At 42.1% G+C, this 13,367-nt stretch overlaps 1 protein-coding gene across 1 annotated transcript; it reads left to right on the forward strand.

Annotated features, from left to right (window-relative positions):
• Positions 1–547: 547 nt before the first annotated feature.
• LOC311035183 (lecithin retinol acyltransferase-like) lies at positions 548–8,396 on the forward strand (the record flags this gene model as incomplete). Its single annotated transcript, XM_084043262.1, has 5 exons — positions 548–771; positions 3,135–3,240; positions 3,481–3,555; positions 4,091–4,243; positions 8,241–8,396. The coding sequence occupies 5 exons, from the start codon at positions 548–550 to the stop codon at positions 8,394–8,396; spliced, it is 714 nt and encodes a 237-aa protein (XP_083899388.1).
• Between the last annotated feature and the right edge of the window lie 4,971 nt (positions 8,397–13,367).

Here is a 13,367-nt window from a genome sequence, read left to right on the forward strand (position 1 = left end):
AAGTACAATTTTTTTAGCTTAATTTGTATAGTGTTCCACTTCCAATTTTGTCTGCTCATTTCTTAGTGTCATCAGTTCCAATTTCACTTGTTTAATCTATATCCTGACTGAGTTCTCTGTCCTGGTTGGATAAAATTGGAAATGAAACTGAAATGAAAATGCATTTTCTGTTTAATAAAGAGGTGGAGAGACAAGGAGACTCCTTTTACTGAACAAACACTCTATAGCAATGAGTACTATCAGAATATAGAGCTATTTAACACTTACCCTACCTTTAATATATCACCATTTGCAAAGATTAATCTCTAGAAAGGGGGGGGGGTACATTTTTCCTTGTATAACACAGACCCAAAGAACTCATGAGCTAGTACTAATAATCCTCTTTCACACAGCTCTCTCTCTCTCTCTCTCTCTCCACCTCTCTCCCTCACTTTACCCCTTCTCTCAGCCACTCCAACAAATACAACCTGCTCTCTCTCTCTCATTCTTCTCTCTTCTGTTTCTTCTTCTATCCATCCATCCTTCCCTCCTTTCTTCCTTCCATACCATGTTCTCTCTCAGCTACCTGGCTCTGTTCTTCCTCTCTGCTCAGAGCGCCGATCAGGAGGACATCCAGAGCGATGGAGAGTCAGACGCAGAGCATGAAGGAGAGACGGGGAGAACCAAGAAGAAGAGGAGGAATAAGTATGACCTGATGTTTGAACGGGGCGACCTGCTGGAGGTCCCCAGAACCCTCTTTGCACACTATGGGATCTATCTGGGAGGAGGCAGGTGAGACAATATCTGCACTGGATGATTGTACTATTACCGGTGGTTCTCAAAGTGGATTCCATGTAGGGGTTCTAAATTGACCCTTAACAAGTATGTATCTCTGACAGTATACAAATACACAAATGTATACTGTCAGAGTTAAGGGGAGACCTTGACATTTAAAAGTTTGAGAATCACTATACTCTACTATAGCTACTACACTATACAGTGCCTTGCAAAAGTATTCACCCCCCTTGGCTGTTTACCTATTTTGTTGTACAACCTGTAATTTAAATGTTTTTAATCAGAATTTTATTTGATGAATCTGCACGAAATAGTCTTAGTTTTGAAATGAAATGAGAAATATATATATAAAAAAAGGATTTTTAAAAATAAAGAACTGATAATTGGCATGTGCATATGTATTCACCCCCTTTGTTATGAAGCCCCTAAAAAGTTCTGGTGCAACCAATTACCTTCAGAAGTCATATAATTAGTGAAATGAGTCAGAGTTGGGTTATAAAAAAAATATCCAAATCTTTGATGATCCCCAGGAGCACCATCAAATCCATCATAATCAAATGAAAAGAACATGGCACCACAACAAACCTGCCAAGAGAGGGCCGCCCACCAAAACTCACTTCTTTTTTTCTTAAATCTTTATCCCACGATTTTGTAACCCCATTTTTTACACCCAGTGACATTTTGTCTATGTAATCCTGGACACTACCTTCCCTCTGCCAACCTATAGGGAGGCCAGGGCCGAGCTCATGCCTCCTTCAATGCATGAGAGCCATGCTGACCTTCTTGTCACCTGACAGGGCGGAGTTTCCCCCGGTAGGACATAGCGCGTAGCCTGGTAAACCCCCCTCCCTCCGGAAATCTCATTTGCATTTTGATTTCAGGAAGGAGGTCTGGGATCGCTCAGGGAGTAACGCTGCCCGAAACGCTGCGTGTTAGAACCAATCAGCGGCTGCTAGCGGCGGGATCATCCAATCACCTGCCAAGTAGCTTGAAAAAATGAAAACACCGTCTGTCATCGATTCTGCTTCCGAAGTCTCAGATGGAAGTAGGCTGTGAAACAAGTGTGTCGCAAGCTTCTTCCATTTGACGGAGCCAGGTTACATAGCGCGTGGAAGGAACACGTTATTCCAACCAGTTCCTTTTTCCTCCATCAGGTGCCCTGGCTGACCAGGGGGAGGCAGTGTAGAGACCAGGATTACTGCATGTTTTTAGTGAGGGTACCTACCCTAGGGAACACGGGGAAAACATGCAAACTCCACACAGAGAGGCCCTGCTCTTTTCTGTTTTGAATGGTGTTCTCGTTCTTGATTAATGTTACTATACTGTACTGTACTGTACTGTACTATGCTGTGCTACAATACTATACTATAGCCTACTACTATGCTATACTATGCTATGCTATGCTATGCTTTACTAATACTGTACTATACTATAGCCTACTACTATGCTATGCTATGCTATGCTATGCTATGCTTTACTAATACTGTACTATACTATAGCCTGCTATGCTAGCCAGCTTTGTAAGTGTCCTGCGTTTGTGTACCGGAAGTTGAGAGCTGGTTAAGTCCCGGGAAAGACGCACTGTGATTGGCCAGTAGTCACTTTGAGTGGCAGTTGGGGCAAACGCAGTGAGTGGGGCAAACGCAGTCCCCACCAATATTATTTACGATTCTGTCCCTATCGGTATATAACTCGGACGGCACTTAGTCGACTAGCAGACCATCGGCTGGTCGTTGCGGGCACTCGCGCCTGGAGGCGCTCGGGCGCAACTCCTCAGCCTCAAGGTCTGCTGAGTCGGCGCGCCTCCGTCATGGTCCAAAACTATACTTTATCGGCGAAAAAAAGTAGTCCGCGGATGACTGAAAAAGTTTATCCCAAGCGGGAGTCGAACCCAGACGCCCAGTGGTAGTGGGTTGGGAGTCTAATGATTAGCGAGGTGCGCCACTGTGGTCGGTGCGACGGTGCCGAGATTGGGTATTTTGGCTGTATTAGAATGTCCTAACTCTTCTATTGTAGAAGAAAGATGTCCCCGCCCGCGCCCCCGCCCAAAAGGGGGACCGCTCCCCATACATACTTAGATATGTCGCGCTATGCTATGTTATGCTATGCTTTACTAATACTGTACTATACTATGGGTGCATTTCTCCTTTCCGACATGTCGCCTTTCCGACGTTGACGAACCCTATACCTAACCCTAACCCTAACCTTAACCGCACGCGGAAGCCACTAGTCGGAGTGGTGAGATGTCGGAATGGAAGGAGCACCCCCTATACTATAGCCTGCTACTATGCTATGCTATGCTATGCTATGCTATGCTATACTTTGCTATACCATATACTACAGTGTGAGCCACTCCTCAGAGTGGCTCATCTCATTCCAGACATACTGCCTGTGGTCTCTAATGACCAGTGGAGCATCAACCAGATGGTCTCCAACAACAGGCTCATACTGGGAGTACTGGCCAAGGTACTGTGTGTGTGTGTGTGTGTGTGTGTGTGTGTGTGTGTGTGTGTGTGTGTGTGTGTGTGTGTGTGTGTGTGTGTGTGTGTGTGTGTGTGTGTGTGTGTGTGTGCGTGCGTGCGTGCGTGTGTGTGTGCGCGTGTGTGTGTGTGAGCCTACAGTTCTGTGTGGGATGTAAAGATGGACTCTGTGATAATTGTTTACTGTAACATGTCAGTAAATAAACATCTATACCATTGTGTTCAGTGTGCCAGTGTGAGGGTGGACTCTGTAGAAGACTTTGCTTATGGTTCAGATATCATCGTCAACAAAATGGACGAGGTAAGAACAGCTGTGCGTGTGTGTGTGTGTGTGTGTGTGTGTGTGTGTGTGTGTGTATGTGCGTGCGTGCACGCGTGTATGTGCTTGCGTAGTGTATTTGGGTTATTTTCAGGGGTCTTCAACGTTTTTCAGGCCAAGGACCCCTTAGCTTAAGTAAAACATTTGAGTACTTCTTCCACCACTGAATATATCTGCCTGTTTGCATCACAACACGCATGCATGGGTGGATGTGATCCAAAATGTCCGCCAGCCAGTTCCCTGACCTCTCCATTGTGTTCCTATGAGCCTTATAGTCCCCTGACCTCTCCATTGTGTTCCTATGGGCCTTATAGTCCCCTGACCCCTCCATTGTGTTCCTATATGGGCCTTATAGTCCCCTGACCTCTCCATTGTGTTCCTATATGGGCCTTATAGTCCCCTGACCTCTCCATTGTGTTCCTATATGGGCCTTATAGTCCCCTGACCTCTCCATTGTGTTCCTATATGGGCCTTATAGTCCCCTGACCTCTCCATTGTGTTCCTATGGGCCTTATAGGTGTGCAAGTGTCCGGCCCTGCAGGGGGACGAGGTGGCCCGCCGGGCAGAGAGTCTGCAGGGGTCCATCACCTACAGCCTGCTGTGGTACAACTGTGAGCACTACGTCATGTACTGTAGATACGGGACCGTCATGAGCTTCCAGACCTTTCAGGTGAAACATGCACACACGCGCTAAACACGAGCACACACGCGCTAAACACGAGCACACACGCGCTAGGGCTGGTGAATTAATATTCGAATATCGAATATTCCTTGAATATGGGGAACATATGTATATTCGAATATGAAAATTAATATTCGGGGGAAAAAAAAGATTTTTTTTCTTTCTTTATTTGACAGGGACAATACAAAAAACTATGAATCAAGTTATAAAAACAAACAAAAGATGTTTTATTGGATCCGAGCACTCGAAACATTGTTTTTTTTATATTGTTTCTGTCAACAAAAGTAAATTGAAACTTTTTTTTTTTTTTTAAAAAACAAAAACATTTTTATAATAATAATAATAATATTCGAATATCTGCCAATTTTGAAGACCAATATTCGAATATCATTTCTGAGGAAAGTTGACAGCCCTAACACACGCACCCAAATTTAACATCTTTATTTGCGTTCACATTTAACAAGAAATTCTCGAACACGAACAATAGTAGATGCACAAACTTGGGAAACTCAACAAGTGTTTCAGGTCACAGATCACGGACACAGGAAGCATCGTCTCCTCCATATGTGGTGACTGCCAATTATCACAGACACTGAACATAATTTAGCCATTAGCTTTAGCTTTTGGGCTTATTGGGCATTGCTGCAATCTGCAGGCCTCTCACAACACATTTATGGACATTACCGAGGCTTCCACATATGAACACAAGCCGTTTACATTTGTAACCAAGCTGTATTATAGCATCCTTAAGGCGTTGGTAGCCTACTTTAGCACCTTGTTAAGGAATGCCTCTGTCAGACTGAGGGTCCAATGTACAAAACACTTCCAAATGGTCACTTCTCTACTGTCATCATCATCAACAACAACAACACCACACACACACACACACACACACACATGCACACACACAAAGGCATACGTACATATTCGAACATCAGGTATGGGATTGAGGAATGTAGAAAAATCCACCAGATCATCTAATGGTCAAGAAGAAGGGTCACACACACACACACGCACACACGCGCGCACGCACGCACGCACACACGCACGCACGCGCACACACATACGCGCGCGCGCACACACACATACGCAGTACCCCCATCTCTTTCCCAGTAGTAGTTTTCTTCTGTATTGACCAAATACCATTGGGTCTTTCAACATAACACCAATATTGAATCCTGTGACCACACGCACGCATGCACGCATGCACGCACACACACGCACACACGCACACACACACACACACACACACACACACACACACACACACACACACACACACACACACACACACACACACACACACACACACACACACCACACTCCTCGCTTTAATTAGTCTAATCCGGCCTTGTTGCTGCAACACGGTCTTGAATGAAAGCCTCCATTGTGTGTGTGTGTGTGTGTGTGTGTGTGTGTGTGTGTGTGTGTGTGTGTGTGTGTGTGTGTGTGTGTGTGTGTGTGTGTGTGTGTGTGTGTGTGTGTGTGTGTGTGTGTGTGTGTGTGTGTGTGAGGCATTGTTTGAGGCAGAGAGATGATTGTTGTGGTTTCTTTTACAACGCTCGAGGTGACGCAATTAAAACCGTGAAGGGGTCTGACTGTGAGAGAATGTTGATGTTGTTCTGATGATGAATTTATTCATTCATTCATTTATTTTTGCATTCAATAATGTAGTCGTATTTTCAGCAGTGGTGTAAAGTAACATTTACTCAAGTACTGTACTTAAGTACAATTTTGAGGTACTTTTACTTCACTACTGTACATCTCAGAGGCAAATATTGTACTTTTACTCCACTATAACTATTTGAAAACTTTAGTTACTTACTAGTTACTTTGCAGATATAAATTATTATATTAGAAAACTATTTTAGCCCCTATATATATATATAGGCTATTTGAAAATAGCCGATCTACAAGCTCACAACGCGTCGCGCGTTGTGAAATTGTAGATCTGCTATTTTCAAACATTTTTGTACTTTAACTGTTGGTACTTTAAGTATATTTTGATGCCAATACTTTTGTACTTTTACTCAAGTAACATTTTGAACACAGGCATTTTACTTGTAACACATTTTTGGATATTACTCCTTCGGATTTTATCCAAATTTCATGCAAATCGGTACACATGCTCTCTATAGTCATGTGATCAAGACGGATCTGTTAGATTTTTCATATTCCATCCTCATTGGCTAAGGTTGACATTTGCAGGAGTGGCCCGTTTTGAACAAAATGCCGCAAATCATGAACGCAGCGTCCGATTGCGGTGAAACTTTGCACGCACATTCGCACTACGTTGAGGAACAAATGCCACCCTTGTAACATTGGCCTGTTATAGCGCCACCAGGAGTTCTAAGTTAGCAAAAAAAAAAAGTTTAAACAAAATGCCTCAAAACATGAATGCAGTGTCCGAATGCCGTGCAAGGCCTAAGAAGAAATGGCACAGTGGCCTATTGTAGTGCAACCAGGAGACCACAATAACCTACCTGACCTGGCGGAGACCTGTGCTCCACGGAGCACTTTATCTATTGTTAAAACTAAGGTTCTGCTGACCTGAACATAACCATTGAAATATGACAGTAGTACATCTACCCCACCTAGTGGTCAGAGTTAAGTACTGACTTACCTCCACATCAACACATTGATAATCTCTTGAACTTTGTTCCACACAGTGGAGCTATTCAGTTTCATGTGTGTGTGTGTCTCTCTCTCTCTCTCTCTCTCTCTCTCGCTCTCTCTCTCTCTCTCTCTCTCTCTCTCTCTCTCTCTCTCTCTCTCTCTCTCTCTCTTTGGAGAGACTTTTAATAAACTGATGTTTATATGTGGTTTTATGTATGGGAAAAAGAAGGGGGAAAAGGTAGATTGCTGAGTTTCCTCTTTGGGCAAAGTGGGCAATTTATCTAAGTAGGAAAGAAAACATGGATGGAGGGCAGAGGTGTAACTGTTTAGCTGTTTTCAATCATTTAGTTAGAGCACAAGTATTGTTTGAATATAAATACTATAGTATGCAATACCAACATTCTTATGAATAAATGAGTGGTTAAAATCTCTCTCTCTCTCTCTCTCTCTCTCTCTCTCTCTCTCTCTCTCTCTCTCTCTCTCTCTCTCTCTCTCTCTCTCTCTCTCTCTCTCTCTCTCTCTCTCTCTCTCTCTCTCTCTCTCTCTCTCTCTCTCTCTCTCTCTCACACACACACACACGCGCGCCCAACTTTGTCTTTCATGTCCGTGTCCGTAGCGTAGCGGTACATGAGACTCGGGCGGAATGCAGTGATTCCGTGCCGCCACGTTAATATTGGAGCGTCGGGTTTATATCCTTAACCCAGCCAGGTTGTGTAGCCTACATAACTCTCTATGACATAACTCCATAACATAGGACAAGCTACTGTAAGTTTGTAGACCTCACTGTCCATGAAAAGATGGTCGGGACTCCCGAAAATTCTCTCGCAGAAGCACTGCTGCGCTGCTGCGCTGAAAATAGCAGATCTACAAGCTCACAACGCGTCGCGTTGTGAGCTTGCAGATCTGCTATTTTAAAATAGCCAATGCAACCGAATGACTGTTAAAGCAGTTTGTTTAAATTACTTTATAAAATGTTATATTTTCACAGGGATTATTTATTAGTGTAGATATACATTTTGGAGTGGATATATGTGTCCAGATGCCTGTCAGACCGTCAGACAATGCTGCTCCGCAGGTCTAGAATGGAATAAACGGGCGCAGCCAACGTCAATAACTGGTCTCGACCAGACGTGAGATCTCAGCGTAAAGTAGGATGAAGCCCACGTCAGGATATATTGATAAATGCAGAAACGTGCGGTGATCACGCCCATTATTTGGGCTGCACCGCGTTGATAAATGAGGGCCACTGTCTCTCTCTTTCTCTCTCTCTTGTAGTTCTGTAAGACAGTGACTCAGTGTCTCTCTCTCTCTCTCTTGTAGTTCTGTAAGACAGTGACTCAGTGTCTCTCTCTCTCTCTCTCTCTTGTAGTTCTGTAAGACAGTGAGGAAGTTGCTGTTCAGCCGGCGTCTTGCCAAGGCGGCGGCCATGTTGGCGGCCTGTCTGGTGGTCTATTACGGAGCGTGGTCCGCTGGCCCCGCCCTCCTCGCCATCATCGTGCCTTTCCTCATATGGATGGCCTCCTAAAACACACACACACACACACACACACACACACACACACACACACACACACACGTTTTAGGGTTAGGGGTCTTCCTCTTGTAGCACTCGGTGCCGCGCTATGAGCTTGTATATCTGCTATATGTCAAGGACCCCCAAAATTATATGTATTTGGCCGCGGACCCCCATCAAAATATTTTGTTCCAGGGACCCCCAGAAGCAAAGATTTGAGTTAAACATTTTGGTTTTAAAAAATATATATATATTCAAAGATTTGCACACATTTTCTCGATTTTTCAAAAATAGCAGATCTACAAGCTCGTAGCGCGGCACTCGGTGCCGCGCTATGAGCTTGTGTATCTGCTATTTTTGAATAGCCAAAGCTAAGTGGTTAAAATGATTGTAACGCTATGTTAACTCATTTCACTGGGGACCCCCTGGACCACTGGTGGTCCCCGGACCACTGGTTGAGAACCACTGATTTAGGCCTATTGCTGAAACAGAATAAAACTGCTGGCTTCATTCTAGCTTACCATCGGTATGTGATTTACCAACACATAGTCTCACTCCCAAGAAGGCACATATTGCCTTTGGTCTTGGGAGTGAGACAGTGTTGGATTTACAGAATTAACAAAGCTAATCCCATGAACCTGCATGAAATAAGAACTTTCTAAACTTGGATAAATTAATTAAATGAAATAGCTGGAACCCATCTGCTCCACTGTGTGCTATGTTAATAAAACTTCTATTAACTGACAATAAGCTTTGTTTTATTATGTTGTTTTGCAGTCTTTGTCGATTTTTGTTTTATTCCTATGGTGTTTTAAACATGCAGGCCTAAAAAACTTTTTATTTAGGCAGGCCTTTTCATGTGAAATTGTTGTGTAGCTATAGCGCCATTTTTGTTTTACCCTGCTTTTAACCTTCTATGATTGAGTCATGTTTTACCTATGAAGCACTCTGAGATTCCCTATGAATGAAAAGTGCAATTAAGATAAAATATATTATATACAGTATTAGTATTATTGACTCCTAGCGAATTTTACCATGAAACTTAAAATGACATGTAAAAAATATATGAATTAGAAATAAATGGAATGAGCAAAGGCGGGAAAAGTACTCAAATGTTTTACTTAAGCAAAAGTACCAATCCTGCAATATAAAAATACTCCGTTACAAGTGAAAGTCCAAATTTCAAAGTTTACTTGAGTAAAAGTACAAAAGTACTGGCATCAAAATATACTTAAAGTACCAAAAGTAAAAGTACTAAAATATTTGAAAATAGCAGATCTACAAGCTCAGAACGCGTCGCGATGCGACGCGTTGTGAGCTTGTAGATCGTCTATTTTCAAATAGCCTAGGTATAAAACAGGGCTAAAGTGGTTGATTTATGTTTCATAATATCATGATTTATATCTGCAAAGTAACTAGTAACTAAAGTTTTCAAATAATTGCAATGGAGTAAAAGTACAATATTTGCCTCTGAGATGTAGTGGAGTAGAAGGAAAAGTATTGGAAATTGGAAATACTCAAGTAAAGTACAAATACCTCAAAATTGTACTTAAGTACAGTAGGCTACTTAAAGGTAGGGTAAGTGATTTGCGTTGGTTAAAATAAGTGTTAAATAGCTCTATATTCTGATAGTACTCATTGCTATAGAGTGTTTGTTCAGTAAAAGGAGTCTCCTTGTCTCTCCACCTCTTTATTAAACAGAAAATGCATTTTCGTTTCAGTTTCAGTTTCATTTCCAATGTTATCCAACCAGGACAGAGAACTCAATCAGGATACAGATTAAACAAGTGAAATTGGAAGTGATGACACTAAGAAATGAGCAGACAAAATTGGAACTGGAACACTATACAAATTAAGCTTAAAAATGGGTACTTTCTCCTGATTGGCTGAGATTTTGACACCTACCGAAAAATGTATTTTTTGTTTATTAAAGAGCTGGAGAGACAGGGAGACATCTGTTACTGAAAAAACACTCTATAGCAATGATTACTATCAGAATATAGTATTTTAGCCTTTTAACAAAATACTTTTTGTTTTAACCAAAAAATATCACTTACCCTACCTTTAAGTAAATGTACTTAGTTAGTTTCCACCACTGTTATTGACTCCTGGTGAATTTTACCATGAAACTTAAAATGACATGTAAAAAAAATTGATTAAAAAATAAATGGAATGAGGAAGGTACTGTAGTTAAATCCTGAACCTTGATTATGTCAATCGCTGACTGTGTTATTCCTGTTATCTTCCTTCTCTCTGTGGTGCAGATTGATTAATCAGGTCACATGATCACTTCACAACACTTACAATGCATGGCCCTCTCTTCATGTAAACGATAGAGATAGATCTCTGACTCCCCCCATTGAAGGACTTGCTGACTGAAATATATAAAATGACAGGGAGACCCCAGAGTCGTGTCAGTGAGCTGGTCCTTGTTGATGCAACTTCATAGCCTGTCGTTATACTTCCTCCGTCTCTCAAGACCTCCATCAGGATTTCAACATTGAAGCAGGTAAGAAACTGAGACCTCTTGTTGTTTAGTGACATGTAGATGGGAAAGTGTGAGCTAACCGTTGACACTTCCTATGAAGCCCATGTCTATAATGACTTAAACAGTACAAAATATATAATATCTACATATATCTACAGTATATATATCTATATCTATCTATATCAAAATATACTCACGGTGTGAGAAGAAGCAGATGAGCTTTTTTGGTTTAGTTTTTTGAAAAGGTCAGAAACTCAGAATGAAGGCTGAAGAAGTCTGTGTTGATAATATGTCTGTCTGCTGCTCTGTCTCAAGGCATGGACATCATGGAGCTCAGAGACATGGTGGTGGAGATGAGGGTGGAGTTGAGAAACACTACCGCTGAACTGCAGCTCCAGAAAGACAAAACGGCTGATTTGGAGAGACATAATGCAGGTAAGGTTAATATGGATCACGCTTAGCTTTGGTCCATAGCGTTAGGACTTCTCCTTAAGGAGATGATTGCAGGTGAATTCACAGAAGAGCTTGTCATGAAACCATGATGATGTATTGTAGATGTTTAACCACCTGAACCCCAGCCTTAATGTTCTGGTGTGGGGGGGGGGGTTGCTAGTACTTAGGTACGTTGTGAGAAAAAGCAGCTAGGCTTTTTTGTTTAGTTCTTTTGAAAAGGTCAGAATGAAGGCTGAAGTCTGTGTTGATATTCTGTCTGTCTGCAGCTCTGTCTCAATCCAAGAACAACACGAGGTCTGAACTGAAGGAGCTCAGAGACAAAATGGCTGGAGTGGAGAAAGATAATGCAGGTAAAGTAAATATGGATCATGCTTAGCTCTGGTCCATAGCGTTAGGACTTCTTCTTAAGAAGATGATTGCAGGTGGGTTCACAGAAGAGCTTGGGGGTCCGCCTTCCATTCCGACATCTCGCCACTCCGACTACGTGGCTTCTGCGTGCGGTTAGAGTTAGGGTTAGGGTTAGTAACCGTCGGAAAGGCGACATGTCGGAAAGGCGACATGTAACCAAGAGCTTGAAACCATGATGCTGTATTAGGCTTTTTTGTTTAGTTTTTTTTTTTAAAGGTCAGAAACTCAGAATGAAGGCTGAAGTCTGTGTTGATATTCTGTCTGTCTGCAGCTCTGTCTCAATCCAAGGACAACATGAGGTCTGAACTGAAGGAGCTCAGAGACAAAATGGCTGGAGTGGAGAAAGATAATGCAGGTAAAGTAAATATGGATCATGCTTAGCTCTGGTCCATAGTGTTAGGACTTCTCCTTAACCATATGTGACTGTACCAATATTTTCCCTCATTTGAATAGGAGCACGATGCCTACACTTAAGTAAAACAAAAAAGAAACAACTTACAGAAACAAATGTGGTTTTAAGGTGTTGAGAGGCTACCCATGCCCCTTTGCAACCCTGAGCTCCAAACGATACTTGATTTGTCCCTGATCGTTGAAACAATTCTCACAACAATTTCACACTTTTCCTTGTATGTTGGGGCTTTAAAAACCCTGTAAACAGGAAGTACTCTGACCCAGTATGAGTAGGCCTACAAGCAGTATTATGTATTCCTTTTGTGTCAGACATGATCTCCACACTGTGTGTGTGAGCGCTATGGACATGATCTCCACACTGTGTGTGTGAGCGCTATGGACATGATATCCACACTGTGTGTGTGAGCGCTATGGACATGATATCCACACTGTGTGTGTGAGCGCTATGGACATGATATCCAAAGCACTCCTCAGCTCAAAAGGCGTTCTCTGTGGACACGGCCCTTGAGGCCACACATTTTCACTTGCATATAAGATATCTCAAAATGACTATTGTTTTTTATTTATACAATTAAATGTCACTGTCTTTTCATTCTGTAGTTACAGAGAAGCCAAACGTTGCTTTCTGTGCAAGTTTGAATGCACCAGCAATCAGAGGTCACGTCGGACCCTTCGGCACCGAAACTCAGCTGATCTACAAAACAGTGGTCACTAACGTCACTAACAACGGCCAGGGCTACAACCCAGTTACAGGTATGAGGAGGCGGGGGGGGGGGGGGGGGGTGTCTTTCTCTCATCCAGTGTTGACTTTGACAGTCAATTTTGATTTAGTTTTAGTCTTTTGAATACAACTTTTTTTTTTACAATGTTTTATTGATTTTATAACATTAAAGTGCATGGACAAAGCAGACAACCAATCAGGCTAACTAAATAACAAAGAAAGATAAAGGGGGGGGGGGTCTAGTTTTAGTTGACTAAATATCAAAAGATTTTAGTCGACTAAATCTACAGTTGATTTAGTCGACAAAAATGTATTTGATGGCATTGTAATACTTTATTATTTTATATTTATATTATAAGTCTATTTAGCTTTATTTAGCTTCCGTCAGTGAAAAAAAGGTAGTGGACAAACCTTTCTGGTCAAAGTTTTAGTCGTCAAAATGAACACTGATCTAAGAACAGTCTGGGTCAGGACCCATTTGTGGGTCGTGAGTAAATACCCT

The sequence above is a fragment of the Gymnoscopelus microlampas genome, assembly GCF_963454915.1.
Source record: "Gymnoscopelus microlampas genome assembly, chromosome: 19".
In the NCBI taxonomy this organism is placed as follows: domain Eukaryota; kingdom Metazoa; phylum Chordata; class Actinopteri; order Myctophiformes; family Myctophidae; genus Gymnoscopelus; species Gymnoscopelus microlampas.